Source organism: Symphodus melops, assembly GCF_947650265.1.
Source record: "Symphodus melops genome assembly, chromosome: 6".
Taxonomy (NCBI): Eukaryota; Metazoa; Chordata; class Actinopteri; order Labriformes; family Labridae; genus Symphodus; species Symphodus melops.
In genome coordinates, this window is record NC_136696.1 from 16,255,930 (window position 1) to 16,277,189 (window position 21,260).

Below are 21,260 nucleotides of genomic sequence, written 5' to 3' on the forward strand. Positions count from 1 at the left end.
GTATTAACACTGCTTGAGTTCATATTGATGACATCTATGGACTGATGTCTTTTACAGCAGTGACTATTCATACTATAACACAGCCTCCTCTGGACTAAATTAGATTATAATTGATACACCAACTTTATAGGTTTTGATGATTATATTTATCCAGAGTATTATAATAGTATATACATTGACCTGGATTCATTTAGCTTTGTATTTTGCATTTTTATGTTGCAATATTTTACTTATTAAACGCTGTGGAAAGTATGGGGAAAAAGCTTTTCTTTACATCAGATGCTTTCTGAGAGTTTAATGAAAAGATCAATACCACTCTCATCTGTGTCTCATGTCTCTTAGATATGGAGCTGAGGGTGGGAGGTGAGTAACTTAGCAAAACAACTGGAAATGTGCGAAACACCCTCTCTGCAAATTTCCAAAATATTCCTACAAGCAACTACAAAGTTTACTAACTGACAAATATCTGATTTTGCTGGGAGTTGTGCACTATGATCACTGTAATGGTGATGCTAGGGACACAATTAAACCAACAAGCATCTATAGTTTTATAATCCATGAAAGAAACAAGGTTGAACACCAGAGTAAAGGGCGTTCCTATAACTTTGTAACTAAGCATGTGTAACTCCCCTTTAGTCATCATTTAAAGTCTTACCCTTCTAGTCTTCCAACACTGTGGGAAAGCAAGGTCACAGTAGTTGAGTTCCTTAAACCAGCATTAAGATGTGTATCTTTCTTGGCAATCCTCATATTGGCCCAGCTATTATGTTGATCTTCCCCCAGAGCTTCTTCTGATTCATGAGTCCCATAAAGCCCATTTGCCATATTTGTTAACAAGCCAGGTCAGCCATCTCAGAGCTGTCCATGTTGACTAGATCTGCCTTTTCATCGTTGAGAGCTACCTGCCATAATGACCCCGTAATAAAGTGTCATTATCCATCCACCCAGTCTAATGTCCCTGCAACAAAGCCTCTGGAGGAATCCAGGACCTGTCCAATTCATTTCAGCTTGGTATAAATGTCAGCATCCTTTTGTGAGGATTACAGACATTCCCACATCAGGGCCGGACTGATTGTTCTATATGAAATGCTGGGAGTGGAGTAGAGCGTTTGATTTCAGATAGTGTAGAACAAGACAAATGCCAGCGGACCGGATGAGGCTCTTTGTCTGAACCTGGCTGCAGACCTGAACCTGAGACTATAACTGCGTCAGGGAGAGCTTGAAGACATGAAAATGACAGTGGTGTGGATTTCACAGTCTGTTATTACAATTTGTCAGGTTTTATGATGTCAGTGACGGCTGGAATATATCTTCTCAGCCTTTTATATTCCATCTCATTGTGTATTCAAAGCCGTCTTAAGTCCTAATTTGTTACCATTTATTGGGGGTTTAGTTAAAGGCGTGATATACACAGACTGTTTCAAAGACTTGCTGTAATCAAAAATATATGTTTTTGTTTTTTGAGTACAAGAATTCCTGTTTTGAGAGCTCATATTGAGCTTTGTCTCATGAAACCAATGTGTAACATTAAATATTCAACCTCAATGTTAGAAAATAGCAGGTTTTGGTTTGTTTTTACATTTTAGAGATCCATGCCAGTGAGGTCAAGATTCCCACACAAAACTTCACAAATCCAACAAAAAGTACAGTCTTCAGCCTGCAGAGATCATTGCCTTGCAGAACATGTTTAATATCGTGTTCAGTAATTGGTATATTGATTGCTAATGTCATCATGATTTAGTAGAGAAGCAGTCATGTGGCAGCTTCAACAATTCAAGGGCCCCTTTGTCCATTCATCAGCACCCCTGATTGGGCCCATGTCATGGTTAGCTGCAGGCCTGGCAGATAAAGATCAGGGGATGATTGGGCACACACATTCTTAACATGGCTGACCCGTGACATCTCAGGGGCAGGCAGGGAGCCTGTCATTATGTGTACAATGCACCGCTTTCTTCCCTCTTATCTTTGCTGATGACATTGAGAGTTTTTGCATTAACTCATTAATGAAAAGACTCATCATTAAAGGCATCACGGAGACTTGGTGCAGCGGTGGTGACACTGAACCAACCGCTGCAGGAAGGAATGTGTGCAGGGCTCGACAGCAGCACGCTGACAGCATGAGACCTTCACAGTGCTTTATGATGATGTGAACCTATTGAGTCCTGTTGTTGTCTCATTTACTGCTCTGTAGGTGTGCATGAAAGTATCTGGCATGATACATCAGACCTTCTGATAAAAAAAAACTTATGAACAAATATTTAAGATGTAGTTTTGTCAAAGTAAAGAACACATACTCTGTATCAATGCTTATATTAAATATTAGCAAATCTGTGTGATATTTAGTTTTCCAGGTTGTGAAAAATGTCATTCACCTCTTTGAGAGTGTGTTTACATGTTAGTTTTGATCCCCATTAGCCTCCACCAAGTTAGCCACTACACTTCCTGAGGGACCAATAACTCACATTTACTTCTGCAAAAAGGAGGACTAACTTGTAATTGTGAAATACATAAGATTATCATTAATTACCTGCCATTGTATCAGTATTATTACCTGAAAAAAGAGACAAAAAAACACCTAAAAGTGTCTGTTTAATGGCTGTGAAGTGGTTTCTGAAGAATGTGCTCATTGCAAATGAACCTCACTACAGATCACACAAAATGCCAAAATCAGGTCAAAATTGAAGCTTATGTCACCCTGAGTCTGACTTGACAGTACATTCCATCTTGCTTAGTCTGTGTGGGTGTGTGCACGTGTGTGCGGTTGCGTGTTTGTGTGTGTATGCGCTTACACTCGCGTGCAGGCTGGAGTGCTTATGTGCAGCTCATGTGTTAATGCTGTCATTTCCACAGATCAGTCACAGCAGCCTTTTTCTCTGTTGTTTATAGTTATGTCACCACAATTACAAGAGAGAAGGGGGGCAGAAATAAAGTGTCTGTGAAAGATTGATAGCTTTGGTCTTTAGTTCAATTGTAAATTAGAATAGCAAGTCCCTCTGGGATACAAGGGCTCTATTTATGATTAAGAAAGAGCCTCCATAATAGAGTGCTGCTAGAAAAGTTTGCTCCCGCTCACAAACAGGCAATTAGCTTGATGAAATGGACCTTACTTTTTTTTCCACAGTCTGGTTATGTGAACTTATATAATTATGGGGTGTCTTGTAGTTTATGGTTTATTTTCACCTTGAGCTGCAAACAGTATGGTGTTAAAACTGTGGCTTTTTTATTGTGTGTTTGAGTAGAGCAACCCCCCCCCCCCCCCCCCCCTTTTGTCACTACAGAGTTCAGAAGTAAACAGAGGTCTTTATATCATTATGTATACTGAGCTGGTAAGTACCACACGTGCTCATGTTGGTATTAATTGTACACCTATGCTGCATTATAACCTGCTGCAAATAATTACTTTTCACGAACTGTAAGCTGAACAAAGGCATATATTTGTATTTTATGGTAGAAACCTCAATATATCCATGACAAAGAAAATCTCTGTTTTGGCTCAACCTGTTCTGTTTCAGACGAATCTTGTGGGATCCATGTAATGACTTCTCCTTAGTGGTACTAGCCTGTTATATGAATCAGTGTACACAATATTTCTATTGAAGATTATCCTTGCATTATAGGCCCACTAGCATGCCGGTTTAACAACTTGGCTTTACAGATTTTTTCCCCCAACTCTATGTTTCTTGGAAGAGATCAGTCACACTCTTTATATTTAAGCTAGGCTTTACTACATTTCATTCATAGATGAAAGTCTGGATCAAAAAAGTTGCTAGAAATCAGTCTAGGTTAGCACTCTAAAGCAGGCTAATGATCTGAGGGTGATAAATCATTCTTTGAAATAAGCAGTCTTAGAGATTATTACCTTTGCTGTTTGAGTTAATGGCGTTATGGCTGAAAAATGATCACACTGCAGATTATTAAAGCAGTAGACTATCATTACTTGTATTGTAGTGATTTAACAAATTAGGTGGGTGGATCTATTGTACATACAGGGTACCACAGCTCACACACCGAGAGTGATGAGATGTACGATTACTTTTGTTGGGGCTTCATTGGCTATGAATAAGTAACCAAAACAGACACCTGATTCACATACGAATGTGCTTTCATACAAAATGTTTGTTTAAAAGTGCTTCATATATGTTTAACATGTTGACATAAAACAAAGAATTTAATTTTAGGGATTCAAATTGGTATTGTTGTATATATATATATATATATATACATATTGTTGTGAACTTGAAATGTGTTCATCTACATTATCAACCTGTGTGCCACTAATTTATACATGGATACATTCGAACACTGAAGTAGACTGTAACATGATCCTGTTTCTGCAGCTCAATGTCGCTATGATTTCCTACAGCTCAGAATGTATCTATCCCCTCAGCGCTAAAACACTGCCAGCCTTAGCGTTTTCAAATCAATTCATACATTAAACTGGTACCAACCGATTTTTTTCTGTTGTAATTTTCCGTCTGATATTTTTCCTTCTAAACTTCAGACAACAAAAACACATAGTCTGTTTCACACTCCTGTGCCAGCTGTTGTCATGGAAATGACACCAGCATACAACATTTAGTACAAAGACAGTGGTGATCATGCAGCAGCTCTTCTTATGCCACTGTTTACACTTGGCTAATAAGTTCATTTTTACTCTCTGTTTGCTTTAATGCCTTCTAGTGACTCCATGCCAGATGCTCTGACTGCAACGCTCTGCAGACACCGACGTTGCGTACAGCTCGCCTGCCGATTGATCCACAAACACATGGAAGATCTTTGAATGTAATTCACCAAAGCTTATTCAGCTACAAGTGTTTGTCTGAGAGCACACCACAGTACGAATCTCCTTGGATGTCAACACACACACTTTGAACACAGATGTTTTTTTCTCACATCATCGATCAATCTGTGGATCTGTTTTAATACATAGTGTCAGCCTTGTATGAGTAATTGATTGCTACTTAAACCCCACATTAAAAAGCCTACATTACACTTTAAACAATGTTTGCATTTCATTTAGTCTTACCGTAGCCTAATTATTCTGAAACAAGCACTTTCTTTCCAAACTCATTCTTCCATCATTAATTCTACAACTCATTCATAATAAAAACTGACCATACCTGATACTAGTTATTTTGCTGTGTTATATGAAAGGTTATCCAATGATTCAACAGCATCTTACATACATGTTCTTCCTGAAGAGACTAAAGCAGACCTGGGACATGATCAGATGTTTATTATACATCAGTTATACCTCCTCTTCATGTCTTTGATGGATGGCAAAGGATGTGGTTACTCCAAGCTGTGATGTCATAAAGCTGCGACATAAGCAATTTTAATAACATGATGATACATTTGCAATATATATTTACAAGTCAGCCTCATATGACATAAGGGCAGTATTTTAATAAACTTCACACTCAAAGTATACATGTTAATCATTGAAGAGTAATCATGCTGCTGCCGAACACATCATTCACCATCCAAAATACTGGACTTGTTTTGGTATTCAGAAGGTAAAGTTAGCTATTTACTCATTATAACATGCACTTTAGAAACACTGAGAAATACACACGTTGTGTTTTTTGTTTTCTTCAATAATTTATCTTTTATGAAGTATGATTGCAGAATATAATTTATATATATATATTTAAAAACGTTTTGGTGAGTGTAAAGTTATTAAATTATTTCAATGCGATCAAAATAAATAACATGATTAAAAAACAGGATCTTTAAACGCCGTGTACTTCTCAGTTTCAGAGAGCAAAATTAAGTCAAGTCCTTTGCTCACCCCTTTGCACGATCACATTTCCTCAAATACCTTCTCAATTTATTGTCAGTGGAGCCAGTCTTGAGATTTGCGTCGCTGGATGACGTCGTCCGGGGAGTATTGACTCTCGTGTTGTGAGCTCTAGAAGCAGCTTCTGCATGTCCTCATGTGACTATTAAGTAACCGAGATCCTGTGAATAAGTGATTCCTGTTTCTTAATGGCTTTTTACCTTGAGGTCATCCTCACACCAAGAACACCTTCTTTTTCTTTCAAGCCAAGTCATTGTTCGTATAAAGCTTCAACCACATTCTATTCACATTCCGTTCACTTTTATTCCCTCATCGCTTTACATGGACCATTGATCCGATGTAGATCTGTTTGACTGAAATGCCTCACATGGCAATACTGTATGTGCTATTAAACAATGTGTTTCACTCACAATTGTTGAATCTGTACCTGTGGAAGCAGAGAGTTAACATCATCAATATTAATGGGCTGCAGGGTTTGTTCATAGTTTGAAAGTTTATGTCTGCAGCACTTTCACAGAGAAGTGATTTTTTTATGTTCAAACACTGACACTTTATTCATTCCTCAGTTTGTAGGCTGTAGGAACTATTAAATGCACCGACAGTAATATGTCACTGTAGTTTATTTTCACCTTTACTCCACTTAGCTTTAATTTCAGGAAATATTCTATTGTGTTATTTTCTGAAATGTAAATTAGCACAGAAAGATGCTGTAATTATACAATGTAGAGTGGCATATTGTTATTTTGCATTGAATGCTGATATAAAGACAGGTCATCATAACACTTTGTAGAAATGTAGGAACATGGCAAAAACAATTAAACAAATTATCAGCTGCCTTTCTATTTTCAGCCTGTCATAGTCGAGTTTGACAGCATTTTTTTCAGGCAGCTGAAAAATATGTCCAAAGGTTTAAAACAACACACATCTCATAATAAGTCTTAAAACGTTCATATGTTAAATGTGTGTGTGTGACATGTAAGAAGGCAAACTGCAATTATACACAACACTACACGTTCATTTGGGACAGTAATGCTTTATTAATCATCTCGTACATTTCAGAGATCTTCAAGAGCTATGATTGTGCAGTTAGTTTTTTCTTTCTCCCACAAAAGAGATAATTCTGTCCTGTTATAGTGTTTGTTGTAACTGTGAATAACAACCATGCAGTCCTCCTAATTACACATTTAAGGTCATTCTAGAAAGCATGGCTGCCATTTGAACTAATTAATAGTTACCTGAAATATGAGAAAAATAAAACACATAATCAAACATTAAATAGGTGTAATAGAAAGCTGGAGCGCCCCTCCTTTACATCCGCTCCTTTGACATCCACCCTGCTACCACATTACACCTTGTGTTACAGTAATTCAATCCACTGTCTGCTGCCTCTGGGGCCACATGTGAACCATGTCTGGCTGCAGCAGCTTTCTCTCTCGTGTCTTCTCTCAAACTTTTTCACTGTCTGAGTAAGCGGGGTGAAAAAAAAAAGTGTGAGGCAAGTGGACTGCCCACTCTTAAATGAAAGGGGAGGGTGGGTGACACTCAAAAAGACACAGTGTTGTACAGCTGGTGGCTGTGCAGCTCCACTGGGACAGATGGAGTTTAAGCTGCTTTGCCGAAGAGTACTTCAGCAGTGGTTCCTGAGGGTTAGAGAGCACTCATCGCACAATTCCCCTACCCAGACTTTCCCAGTGAGTCCTCCCAGTTAAACCCTTGACCTTCTGGTCATCGCTTCTACAATGCTGCAGCCTCAAGTCCTCACCACGCATGCTCCATCCATGGAGTCTTTAGCAGCACAAACAAGCCATCCTTTCTCATTTCTCATATCATCTCTCTGTGTTACAGTTTTTATCACTTTCAACCTAACAGCCGCAATTTGAACAAGCAGCATTTACAAATACATTAAGAGCACGCTGGCAGTCAGCCTAAAGAGTGATCATTGAGACAAATTGATCCCTATCTGTTTAAATTGGCACTATAATCTATCATTGGCAAATTGAACACTGTGAGCTATCTGGGATCTATTGCCTTTTTAGATAGCAGCCCCTGAGGCACGCAGAAAGAGACACAGAGAGAGAGATCGACAGCACTAAAGGAACTCTTTCAAAAAGACATGGATTTATGCTTACATGAGCACACACCTTCACATAAAAAGAGAGTGTGATACATTGTTTTCTCACAGTTTGTAGACATAGCTCTTTGTAGTTAACATGTGTATGCATACATTCCGATCTGATACATGCATATGCTGTTTTTTTCCTTGAGGTGAATTTAATTGCAATAATGGAATGCACATTTTCTAGGTATATATTATAGAGAAGGCAAACAAACATGAAAGCAATTTCAAAGACCAAAGAAGTTTTAAAAGTCTGTAAAAACCGTGCTGTAATTCAACCACATAGAAAACAAGTTCAATTGAAAGAAGTTAGTAATATAACAATACGCTCAAAGCTTACTTTATCCGGATGAAAGCCACATGTGAGATAAAACATTGAAATATCATTTTTTCATGAGATCTTACACAATAATATTTTTAATGACTTTTAACATATTTTTTTCATATTTAAAGTTTAAATATCCCTTATTTTGCTGATATATCTGGCTGTAATTACCTTAGCATGTTGTTCTAAAGAAACGTCTTAAAACATGATTTATTTCTATTTAGCAAATGTCCTTCACGCAGGATAACTGAATGTAAAACTGACATGAGACTAATTGCTCTATTTTGCCCCATCTTTGCTAGTGATGTGACAACACTAAAGCGATGTTACAAAGAGAAGCATACATGAAATCTTTACTAGATAGTTATGCAATGCAGATCCTAATGTGATGACACATGGACCATAACCATCATCAATCAAGTGATCTATATCAAGCAGGAAAAACTTTTTATGCAGGTGATATGGTTTTCATTTTTCCCAATATGCTGATTTATTCATTTAATTATATACTAGCATGTTGCACATAAACATGCTGATATCTGATTTTTTGGGGGGGATAATTTATGATAATTTCAATTGAATCAGTGGTGTTAAATAATTCCAACTTGTCTCTATGTTTTTTGAAGTGAGACAATTTAATGTCTGCTGATCCAACAGTCTTCTAATTCAGTAAGACTATTGAAGTTGATTAGCCTGGTTAACATTTGCTCCTGCACGGGTCCTGAAGGGTTAATCAGGGCGGGGACCCAGAGACCCCCGGGTCACAGTGTCTCTATCTGCGTGAAGGGCTCAATGAAGGAAGAGTTGACATTAAAGCACTTTTATTCCATATTAAACTTTTATCACCGGTTTTGAGGCAGTTTCTTTAAGTAAGCTGGACAACATTTTCCGTTACATGATTTATCGTATAGACATTTTAAAATTACAAATATGTAAGAAATGTAACCCACTTCACTCTAATAGTTTTATACTTGTAGCGTTTGTACCGTTTTAAACTTTTAATCTACAAACTGTTGAATGTCATTTTTTTTGACCCACGAGCATGTTGGCATTAAAGTAAAATTACCAATCACGGTGCACGTGCCAGTTTAACCTGCTCATGAGTGAAATCTCTCTCTCTGCACGCCCGTAAATCTCAACTATTATCTTCTCACTATCGATTAATTTAACTGCACTTATCCCAATCAGCACATCTGCACTCCTGTGTTCCAGCGCGTGCGCTTTGTTTTACTAACAATAATAAAGTGATTTAGTCCTCTATCCCTGCCGGAGCATGGGAAATCGTTACGGATCCAGCTATTTGTGTGTGATCAGTAAATATTTAGTGCAGGCGACATCCTCTGTCTCGTCTTAATCGATACTGGTCCCGTTGGGCGGCGCTTTTGTTGTGTGCATGCAGGCATACAGTGCTTTTCTCCTCTCCCTCAAATGAGAACTAGTCGTAATCAACCGATGAAACTTTGCAACCCGGGAAATAAAAGTGCAGCACAAGACTTTTGTTGGTTTTAATAGCAGATGAATTGTGTTTCTCTTATGTGTTTAGGCGTGAAATAAATTGGTTAAATTTTCCCACCAGCCGAGGTAAATTGGGGCTATTATCATTTCAGATGCATCTATTTCTATTCTCTTCTTAATGTTAAATTGATAGAGGGGTAATAAAAAATGAAATAGCGTAGTTTATTTAGTCGCCTAAGTCTTAATTTTGAATATAACATATGCAAAAATATTTTAAAGTTGTTAAAATCAGTCAAATAAAATGATAATAATAAAAATAGTAATGACAGTAATGATATTTTTTTTTTAATTAGCCACATTTTTAGAGATTTCAATATAGCTTGTTTCAACCTATCTGAATCTTTATTTTACACTTAAATGACATTCTTAATTAAACCTGTAATCCATGCTTTATTGCATACTGTATTCTAATCTGCATATAATTTCTAATAAGCAGAATGTAATAAAGCCTGCCCGCCAACCTTAAAGACAGGTGTCTGTGTGGCTGCACCCCTCCCTCTCTCCTCTGTAACCCACACAAAGCAGCGGTGTGCGAGCGCGTTTTCACCACATTACTGTCGGAGAGAAAAGGCGCACAGGATCTCTGCGCGTTCTGAAGCCACTTATCATTTCCACAGCCAGTCTAATGTGATTCTGCTCGGACGACACGTCAACTTATATTTCCAATTTCTCGCCTCAACACCACATAACGTCAAGCAGTTGCTGCATGGTTTCGGCGCTCCAAAGTTTTTGCATGATCAGACATTTGCAGTTTTCCAATAAACATCGTGATTTTTGTGTTTGGTCCCGTCTGTTGGAGAGGACGCTTTGCCAGGTTCAGTCTGAGCACTGTGTCGAAATACTGAAGACTAAATATATTCTGAATAAGAGAAAGAGAAGATGCATCCCGCTACGGACGAATCAGCAACGTATGCATTTGGTAGGTGTATGAGAAAACAGCCTCCTGCCTCATATCACTATCAGATCTCTTTATGAATGAGTATTTGCAAACAGGTTGATGCTTATTGTGATCATTTATTTAGATAAAAAGCGGACCGAGACGCGTATTTAATGCGTACTGTATAGGATATCGCACATGTAACCAATATGCTGTGTCCAGCAGTCCGTGTCTGTTATTAGCCTACAGATTATCAGTTCCGTTTATTAAGATCATATTTAATTGAAACAGACAAAGACAGCATTGCTACTTTACAAATGTATCTTAATAAAGTGCACAAAATGTACTTACCGTTTGAAGCAAAGCTGCACCATCGGTACCTCGCGCATTATTGTTTATCTGCAGACTCTTCATGTTCAAGCGATCTGTAAATAAAACCGACAAAATAGTCATGCAGACAAATTATAATTGGCTCATTTGTTTTAGAATAAAGACATAATTGGTCTAAATACCACCACTGGGAACTGTCTGAAGTGGCGAAAAAGTAAATCCAACTTTGGCAACTGTCAAAGCTTTGCCGTCCAAGTCATGTACAGCGGAATTTAAACAAACAGTCATCAGTTTAAAATGGTGCTCGTTAGTTTGCTCGATGCGGGAGACGAGACTGAGGCAGTTTCCGTGTCGGATGGCTCCTCTAAATTGAATCTTAGTGGGAGCAGGGAAACTTCATACGCTAGGGGGCACCCATATACTGTCATACATCCTGGGACAATGCATGCTGCCGCTGCTGCTCTGTGTAGACTTCAATACATAGCCCTGGTTGGATAGGTTCATATAGTATATATGGTTAAGTTTTACCTGCGGGTAAACTTTGATTTCCTCTGGACATGCAGTGAAGTTTAAATATAAGCCTTAAAATGGTGTGGCTGACCCCGTTTTATACATCGGGAATCCTTTATTGTGTTAATTATAACAAACTGTACGTTATCTTTATTATAGTGGAACATCGTTGTAAGATAAAAAGGCCACTAACTGTTCTTTGTGATGAAACAGCTATGCTTTCATCCTAACCTTAATTTGAAGGGTATGCCATCTGACCTCGTGTAACGTTTTTAGATGCTGTCCCTATTTAAAGCTGTACTGTCATTTCACGTGCTGACCACATGACGACACAGCTCTGACTTGTGGGACACACGTTTGGCCTTTGTGACCTGCTGCTGGTGGTTGAGGGTCAATGTGTGTATGTAGGGGGGGATTATCCCATATGATGTTAAGAGCCTATCATAACAGTTTTATAATAAGTGTGAATGATTATGAATGCTCCCTCATTGTGTTGAAAATACGGAAAGGTCCATTATCTGGTGCAAGTATTGGAGAAAAAAATGTGGAAATTCACGTTTTATTGTCTTGTTTAGAGTCTTTCAAAATGCATGGACCAGGTAGCCTATATTCATCTGTTTTAATGTGTATTTTTTTATGTCTGTAGTTTTAAGTACAATACAGCTTTTGTGTCCTTTTTTTCTTTTAAGGAGTCTACCTTTGCAGCTATATATGTAACAGATTAGTATAGGTGCAAAGTAAATGGACAGTTTTATTTTAATGAATATACATATAAGGTCAAGGTACACCTGTGTTTCTTTGCACCGTTCTTTTTGTTATGATGGAATACTGTATGGAAAAAAATGCTGGAAGATTTTTTTTACCTATTAAATTGCTTAATCTTTATCGGCCGTACATGTGATAACAGTCTATATTCTGTGTGTGTAGAGTGGCTAGAAATGATTCCTCTTTTTCGAAAAGAAAGAAAAACACGTCTCCTTTTAGGACCAAGCGGCCCTCTCGACCTCCATGCTGGCTCTGGCAAGGTACCAAGTAGCACAAGTGCCGACTAGCCAATAGGGTTGAGGGGGAGGTCCCTGAGCTCTGACCAGTCAAACACACTCTCCTTCCTTATATGGCAGCAGATCTCCATGGTAACGTGTGCTAAGTTGCAGCAGTCGTGTCAAAGTTCACTATATAGAGAGCTCAGTGAGCTGATCAGAGAGAAAGCATTCTGCCAGCCCGGCTCCTACCAATCGCAAATCACTTCCTAACCTCCGCCTTTTTAACATATTTGATCACTTTGATTCCGAGCTCCTTTTCCGATTATTTTTCCAGTCCACGGAGGAGATTTTCTAGGTTGTGATCTCTGTTTTTTGTTTTTTTTTTGTTTTTGTGCTTTCGCTTTTTGTGTTGTTGGGGAGAGTTGTCTTCATATTCCAGCCTCTCAAAACACTGGCTTGAGCCGTGCGCTTGCTGGCGCTGTACCTCAGAGGAAGAAAAGGAAGAAGACGTGATATTTTTTACCCAGTTGGTGATTTTCTTCAAGACTTGTGCTGGAACTTGATAGTAGCTGCTACAGGGTGCTCACCGATTGTTTCATGCTGCTGCAGGCACGCTCTCTCCAACCTGCTCCATCCTCTTCTGAGTAATCCATGCTACCTCGGTTGGTTATTTGAATATTTAGCCTGTCTTCTCCCATTGATGGCTGTGCTGGATGGCTGACTGTAAGCGCCCCTGGACTTGGCCTTTAAGCGAAAGGCAGCGAATCAGCTCGCCATCGCATCAGTTTTGAAAACGTGCTTCGCAGCGTCTCCAACAGCAATAAATCGACAGTTTTTTTCCAGAGTGGATTCAACGTAGGCTAGATTTGACATTTTGTGTCACAGTTTGCCTCGTTTTCCAGAGACATTCTCCACCGCGACAGCAAAACGGCAGACAAAAAGTTTCTTTACGTTGACTGATAGATATGGCAATGGTAGTGTGGAGAGGCTCCCAGGACGATGTGGCTGACACCCAAGGCACCCTTTCCTCGCAGACCCAAGGAGGACTATCTCTTCCCACCCCTCAGCCAGGCCAGTTGAGTCTGACAGCCTCTCAGGTCGCCCCTCCGACCCCTCAGACGCCGGTCCAAGGACCCCCGAACAACACGCAGTCCACGCCGTCGAACCAGACGTCGCAGCAGTCGGAGAAACAGCCGCAGCACATCGAGTGCGTGGTGTGTGGGGATAAATCCAGTGGCAAACACTATGGCCAGTTTACTTGCGAGGGGTGCAAAAGCTTCTTCAAACGGAGCGTACGACGGAACCTCACTTACACATGTCGTGCCAACAGGAATTGTCCAATCGACCAACACCACCGCAATCAGTGTCAGTACTGCCGCCTCAAAAAATGCCTTAAAGTCGGCATGAGACGGGAAGGTATTAGGACTTTTTGTTTTCTTATTCTTCTGTGTGTTTGTGCGTGTTATTCTTCTAGGTATGAAACGATGAGATATCGCCCCCATGTATAGCCTGCTGTCCTCTCCCCCCGACTGTTGCCTGCCCGGCTGCGCGGCTGCAGAGCGCCATGGAGCGGCTCTCTGCTGTGCCTGAGACAGGGCTCGCCGGAGCTTCCTTTTTTTTTGCGCTGCATTATTGTAAACAGCTCCAGCGTGTTATAGCTCTGCATTTTACAAATACGGTCTGTGGCATGAGCTGGCTACAGCTATCGAAATTATATATTAGCAGTGATAAATCCATGCTACAATGCAGCCTCCTGCGCTATTATGGCGAGTATCGAATTAAGACATAGCGTGTTCAGGCTCCATCTCCACAGCCAGCCCGCATGTCGTCTTCGCGGGGTCTAAACCTGGACTTCAGCCTGAATTAAGCGTACAAAGACTCCTTATAACCTGGAGAAATTCTCTAAATATTAGTCGCAAAAATAGGCCCGTGTGGTAAAAGGAGATGAATTGCTAAGTAGGTTAAGGGTTAAACATGCAAGGTCTCCCTTGCCCTCTTTGTGTTCCTTCACAGCCAGCTCATGTTGCTGTTGCCGAATAACATCATTTTAAAGCTAGACATATACACGTGTGTGTTTGACGTGTTTAAAGCAGTCCATCTGCTGTTTCGGTAGGCTACATCATTATTTCACACAGCCACATCAATAACAATGCTACTGTATTTTTTTAAGCAGCAATAACAGTGTGTGTGTGTGTGTGTGGGTGTGTGCGTGTGTGTACACATGTATCTGTGTGTGTGAGAGTGTGTGTGTGTGTGTGTGTGTGTGTTTATGTGTGTTTATGTGTGTGTGTGTGTGTGTGTGAGTGTGTGTTTAGATACTGGGTGTCATTTATTGTCTTAACCATTTGATTGATGGCTCAGAATATTTGATCTAATATTTGCCATCTTCTTCTTTGTGATTGTATAATGTTTTATAGAATTCAGGCTTCAATATCTGTAGTTTCTCTTTTTACTGCAGCCGTGCAAAGGGGACGGGTGCCACCCACACAGCCACACCATGGTCAGTTCGCCTTGACAAATGGAGACCCACTGCACTGCCATTCCTACTTATCCGGATATATCTCTCTTCTGTTGAGAGCGGAGCCCTATCCGACGTCCCGATATGGCAGCCAATGCATGCAGCCCAACAACATCATGGGCATCGAGAACATTTGTGAACTAGCAGCCAGGATGCTGTTCAGCGCCGTTGAGTGGGCCAGGAATATTCCCTTCTTTCCAGACCTGCAGATCACAGACCAGGTGGCTCTGCTGAGGTTGACGTGGAGTGAGTTATTTGTGCTGAACGCGGCGCAGTGCTCCATGCCCCTGCATGTGGCTCCTCTCCTGGCGGCGGCTGGCCTGCACGCCTCCCCCATGTCCGCGGACAGAGTGGTGGCCTTTATGGACCACATTAGGATCTTCCAGGAACAAGTGGAGAAGCTCAAAGCTTTGCACGTTGACTCTGCTGAATATAGCTGCTTAAAGGCAATTGTGCTCTTCACCACAGGTAAGAGAAAAGACGGGCACTCTCCAAGTTCAGTGAATGCACCCTTACATGCACACTGACATCAGCTAAATCAAACCTGACCCAAATAGTTATCTGCACTGGCTGGAGGTTGTTGCTTGTTTGAGAGGAAAACACACTGCTTAAATGTTCACCTAAATGTCGCGTTCACGGTCACATGCTTCAGGCTACTGATTTATAAAATCACTTAATTAATCAACTGATTTATCTGACACACTCACAGAGATAAAAAACTAGAAATCGTAGCAAGACCACGAATAAAGTTTTATTTTTAATTAAATTGTTAACAAAAACCGAGGCAGCAACATTAAAACACAATCAGGTCCAACATAATTCTGATTAATTTTACAATAATGTCCTCAAGCCTAATCAAATCTAGCTGCTCAAATCCCTTTTTGAAGAATATAATAGCTTGCACATGAGTTCCTACACTTTGATTATATTTTTCTCCATTTATCAATGTATATAAAGCCCACGTCTTGTTTGTAGGGATGACAGATATAAATGATGTCAGGCGCCGAGGGGGAGGGGAATAGAAAAAAAAGAAAGAAAGACAAGCCTAATGTGCCATTTGCACACAGTAAAAGCAAAGAAGGGCCCAGCGTTCCCCGTGTCATTTAGGGGAACACACATATCCGAGAAAAAGCCCGAGAACAATCCAAACACACCCTGTAATTGCTAATATGTCAGGATAATAATATTGTGTGTGATATTCACCATTTGAGCCGTGACAGGAGGGGAGTCTTTTATTTTTGTTTGCAGCAATATTCTCTGCGCCTAAAGTAGGAATCAGGGCGCCTCTGGACCTGCTCCAGAACTAGGTCATGACCCAAACCTCGCTGCTATTTGGTTACATTAGCTGCTGCAATATGGCGAAAATAAAACAATAACGTGTTGAAGGGATTTCCAAGGTTTCACAATGGAATGAATGTCTTAGCATGACACCACACCTGCGAATACGCAGGATCTACTTTAGCAGTAACTGAACACTGTTGTCATGGTTAGTCGATTCTTCAGTATAAATGACATTACAGGTGATTTTCATTTTAAAACAACCTGTCTTAATGTGTCCTCCTCATACCTGAATCCTAGAGGCTTGAGCTGTGTTGCAGCTTGAATGACACGCCTACTGCTACTTTGGTGGTTTTGGTGTTGTTGTCATGCATAAACTTTACAAAGTTAACCAACGCGCGAACAAGCGTTTTGGCACATAATCAGCAGCCGCCCACACGCAGCAGCACAGATAGTGATTATGCGTCTCCGGTGGTGTAGTATGACGGCAACTCCGTAGGCTATGGGCCCTTTTTTCCAAGCTAAATCTCTGCTCACTAAAGGTCAGTAGGTCTCCCTGTCTTTCCCTGTCTCTCTCTCTCTCCCCCCTCCCTCTCCTCCTCGTGCTGCCTCAGACTGTGAAAGACAGGGCCCGTTTCTAAACACAGGCTTTGGCTATGAATATGCTTAATTATTTAGCTCACTTTTAAGTGGCTTTGTCGAGGGAAATAAGCGGGTTGTAATGGCGATAAAAACGAGAAAGATGTTAGAGAAGCAAGGCTCAAATTTCCCACTGATTGTTGACTGTAGGCAAAACAAGAGTTCACATTTTATTTTTAATTCTATTCTTTGTATACACGTGCGTTTTAACACCACATATTATGTCGTTGTTAATCCACTATACGATGTCATGAAATTGGATTGAAACTATTTGTATGCGGTGTGTTTATATTTCTTCTTGCGCAATTTTATTTTAAATTGAATGTGATACTATTTTTTCTAATGATGGCTTCGACAAATAAATTAAAACACGTTATATATTTATGTGTATGTGAAATAACTTTTGATATTGATGATTGGACAAAGCCCAGTTTAAACCATGACAATAAATAATGTTTTCGGTTTTTTTTATCTAACAGGCTATCAGTTGTCGCCAGTAAATCACCACTGTAGGAAAACGCTCCTCATGAGAGAAACACTTTATTAATGTTTATTTGCTTTCCCCCCTCTCAGATGCTTGCGGCCTCTCAGATGTGGCCCATGTGGAAAGTTTGCAGGAGAAGTCCCAGTGCGCCCTGGAGGAATATGTCCGGAGCCAGTACCCCAACCAGCCCACACGCTTTGGGAAGTTGTTACTCCGCTTGCCTTCCCTCCGCACAGTCTCTTCCTCGGTCATAGAACAGTTATTTTTCGTCCGATTGGTAGGTAAAACCCCCATTGAAACTCTCATCAGGGATATGTTGCTGTCGGGGAGCAGTTTTAACTGGCCTTACATGTCAATTCAGTAAACCAAGAAGGAGACGAACAAACAAAAGGTGGGGCTAGGGAGGGGAGGGGAGGAGGGTCGCGGGGCTGCGAGACTACAATGATTATAGCTGCTTTTGTGGAAGGAATAAAAAAGCAACCGGCTGTTACACGGGGCTGGCTTTCATGAAGAAAGACTTTGACGTAAATGACTGTGAATTCCCCCCCAATGCTCCCCAAAAAATTGAGACATCCACTGAACTTTCAAAATGGCAGAAACAAGCTCCCAGAACAACCTGCTTCGATTCTTTTTTTCTAATGAAAGAAGAAAATGAGGGGGGTGGAGGGGATTTTTGTTGATCTTCGTGAGGAAAATTTAAGTATTAAGTGCATTTAAAAATGATAATTTGGTTTAAAAAAGGAAAAAAAAAACAGGAGAAAGGGAAAATACGAAACGTGAATTTTTCTTTTCTCTAAATGACTTGTCCTGTGTCCATGTATAGCTGTGTTTTGTACTTTCTTTGTTCCTCCTTTCTGGTTCCAAACCGGCCTATGTGATTTCTGTAGTACAGGTGGTGTTATTTTCTAAGACAATGATTTTATTTTGAAAAGGTGAAATGATGTTGAAAAAAACGTTCTAAAAAGAATTAAAACCACAGCAATAGGAGTATAGGCTTATAAACTAGGCTTAATGCTGCAAGCGCACTTATATTGTTAGGATGACCAACACCATGAGGGAGTTTTTGGAGTTCATGTTCAACTTTATGACCCAGTGAAAATACTTCTTTTTTTTTTTTTTTTTTTTTTTCCAGAAAATATATTTTCCAAATTGTTTGCTGGAGAGTCTTTCCCAGTTAATCTAGTTTGATTATATAGAATCAGTCCCCCAATTTGATATAATAAAAAAAAATCCAACAAGTAGCCTGCTGTTGCTCTTTATGCGTCAAATGTGACCATAAGAGCGTGCGCAGTGATTCAAACTGCACTGAAATCATACCTGACTTCTCTAAAAAAAAACTTTAAAAAAACAATAACTTTTGAGGTCAAGGGTCATAAAAGTTTGAAGCCTAGCGGAGTAGTGTTTAATAGCAGTATTATTAAAGCGTCCCTGAAATGTCATCTTTTATTCACTTCAAGCATTAAGTGCCTGATAAGCATGATGTGATTTCTTATCCAAACTTTAAAGTAGGCCTGCACGACATTTTGGGGGGAACAACACAATTAGATATGAGACTTCAGTCGTGTTATTTCACGTGACAAACGCTGATTAGAGGCAGTATTCTTGTAAATATAGGTCAATTCATTTTCAACGACTTTTTTCCTTTATAAAAAGTATATGTGATTAAGAAAAATCTGTGGTTGCCATTTTTTTTCTCTCGGTAATACAACGTCTTCAAAATTGAGTGGCAGACTTAGCTAGTAGCACTGAAAGTTCTGTTTTTAATGTATATACATATTACTACAAATGTTTTCTTTTTCATGTATATTTAGACTGTGAATGCATGGCCACAGGTCGCTAACCTATTTTACCTTTGATATATAAATGTAAATGTTTTCTCTCTCTCTTTTTTGACTGTATAGATATAATCTGTGCATTCAGTACACTAGCCCTTGTATTTAAGGAAACAAAAAAAAGAAAAGAAACGAGCGTTCATTATTAGACTACAGACTTAAACAGGGTGAGCAGGTTTGGAAAAAAGGAGTTAATATTTTAACTTTAGTGTTATTGCTCCTTTTGCTCTTTGACAGGTGCCGTTGTGGTGTGCGCGCGTGTGTGCGAGAGCGAATGTGTGTGCGCGTGTATTTGGAAGCTCGCAATTTCGTCCTTGTTTTGAGGCTTTTCTTCGCCACACTGAAACAGCACGCTGTGGTTGAATTAAAAGGGATCACTGATTGAACACTGATCTTTGGCTGTGCGGAGCCACATGTGGACCAGAGAATGATACATGATTGTAATTATGAACAGTTTAAACTGACCCACGTTTTTATATAAATATATAAAAATATATGACTGCAGGGTATTGATAACGTATAGATACTTTTTTTATGATTATTATTATTAATTGCAAGTGATATATGTGAGTGTGTGAAAGTTTATAGTTGAACACAATTCTTGTTTGTTTGTGTTAGCTTATTGTAAACAAGCATTCTGCTGTAAATTTGTTCTTGGTATTAAATTATAATTTATGAATTTGAAAACAAAAGTTTTTCTATGTTTTTCTTTTAACTTCGTCAACCTGCGTGTGAACTTGTCCTTGTTTGTGTTTGTACTGTGTGTGTGTGTGTGTGTGTGTGTGTGTGTGTGTGTGTGTGTGTGTGGGTTTAAGGGGGACTGGAGTCAATTTGCTGTGGCATGATGTTGTCTTTTGCCTCATGAAAGTGATTAATGAATTACAACATAATTAATCAATCATCCAACAGGCCCGCTTCACTTTATGCCACAGGGTTAAGATTCTTTTCCAGAAAAAGGCCGATCGGTCATTTTACGAGACTGTTTCGAAAATAATGAGTGTGTTAAACTTCAGGAAAAAGATACAGCAGCTGTAACAAGGCGCCATGCCTCAACAAATTATAACATTTCATAACAGTAGACTCCCCTCATGAACCTTAGGGTGCAGAAATAACCTGCCCAGCTTTCCCACCGCTTTATGCGCAATGAGCCTCACCTTTACGCTCACATAGATATTAATAGGATGAACTCACACGGTAAACATCATACATATGAACACACACATCATATTGATCATGATGGCCTTTTATTGAAGGAGAAATAAGTGAAATAACAAACTGAAAATATAATAGTTTGCTCTCATTACTTCTCGCGGGTTGCGTTTTTTATGCTTTTTATGTCCAACATTTGCAATTGCTGAAGTAAACACGAAGTGATAATAAACTTTGTATCTTTAGTTTATGCAATGAAAATATCCAAGAATCTTGTTAAGTTTAAATTCCACTTCTTTGCGCGCTTGCTTTTGTGCTGCTATAAACCTTTGACCTAACAGTAATTATTAGTGGTATTGGCTTAGTTGAGGGTTAGGCCTGAAATAGAATTAGTCTTGTTTTATAGAGGCTTAATCAGGATGGTAGAGAAGCCAACTCCACCACGTTTTCCGATGCTGCTGCTGCTGCTGCTGCTGATGATGATGCTGTTGGTAGTGGTGGTGTGTGCTTGTGTGGTTTTGTTGCTGTTGGTAACAATGAAAATGATGATTATGATGTGATGCTGATGGTCTTTTATCTTCGTATTTTTGCTGAAAGCGCTATTTACCCATACAGTGATGCTTTCACTGCCTGTCCAACCAAACTGTCTCTGAGGATATATCACACGGAGCCCCATTATGATAATTAAGGATGGACACCATACTACACACTTTCTATCATCAGTGAGCCAATATGATTCCAAGTATTTACAGAATAAGAAAACTCGCGGTTCAATATAGGAACACAAGATGAGCCAGGACGTCTACACTGAAAATACCGAGAAACGATTCGCCCCCAAAAAGGGATTTTACGGATCAGATTGGGTTGATCTTACTTGACAACGCGAGATGTACATGCTCAACTC

The 21,260-nt window shown here is 39.6% G+C and overlaps 1 protein-coding gene across 3 annotated transcripts; it reads left to right on the forward strand.

Moving 5' to 3' along the window:
• The first annotated feature begins 10,054 nt into the window (after window positions 1-10,054).
• On the forward strand, window positions 10,055-19,899 carry nr2f2 (nuclear receptor subfamily 2, group F, member 2). Of its 3 annotated transcripts, none has more exons than XM_079347177.1 (3): window positions 10,055-10,675; window positions 14,915-15,442; window positions 17,465-19,899. In XM_079347177.1, exons 1-3 carry the CDS (start codon window positions 10,636-10,638, stop codon window positions 17,737-17,739), a joined length of 843 nt encoding a protein of 280 aa, XP_079203303.1. In that variant the 5' UTR covers window positions 10,055-10,635; the 3' UTR covers window positions 17,740-19,899. The 3 variants fall into 3 exon arrangements, with proteins under 3 accessions (XP_079203303.1, XP_079203301.1, XP_079203302.1); XM_079347175.1 differs by lacking the exon at window positions 10,055-10,675 and adding an exon at window positions 12,610-13,872 and having other exon boundaries at window positions 14,897-15,442; XM_079347176.1 differs by lacking the exon at window positions 10,055-10,675 and adding an exon at window positions 12,610-13,872.
• The last annotated feature ends 1,361 nt before the right edge of the window (window positions 19,900-21,260 follow it).

What these genes read in the sequence shown, in the direction of transcription:
- nr2f2 (XM_079347175.1), top strand. Translation starts at nt 13,422, where the DNA reads ATGGCAATGGTAGTGTGGAGAGGCTCCCAGGACGATGTGGCTGACACC. An exon ending in AGTCGGCATGAGACGGGAAG is followed by an intron (nt 13,873 to 14,896) that starts GTATTAGGACTT and finishes CAATATCTGTAG; the next exon opens with TTTCTCTTTTTACTGCAGCC. An exon ending in AATTGTGCTCTTCACCACAG is followed by an intron (nt 15,443 to 17,464) that starts GTAAGAGAAAAG and finishes CCCCCCTCTCAG; the next exon opens with ATGCTTGCGGCCTCTCAGAT.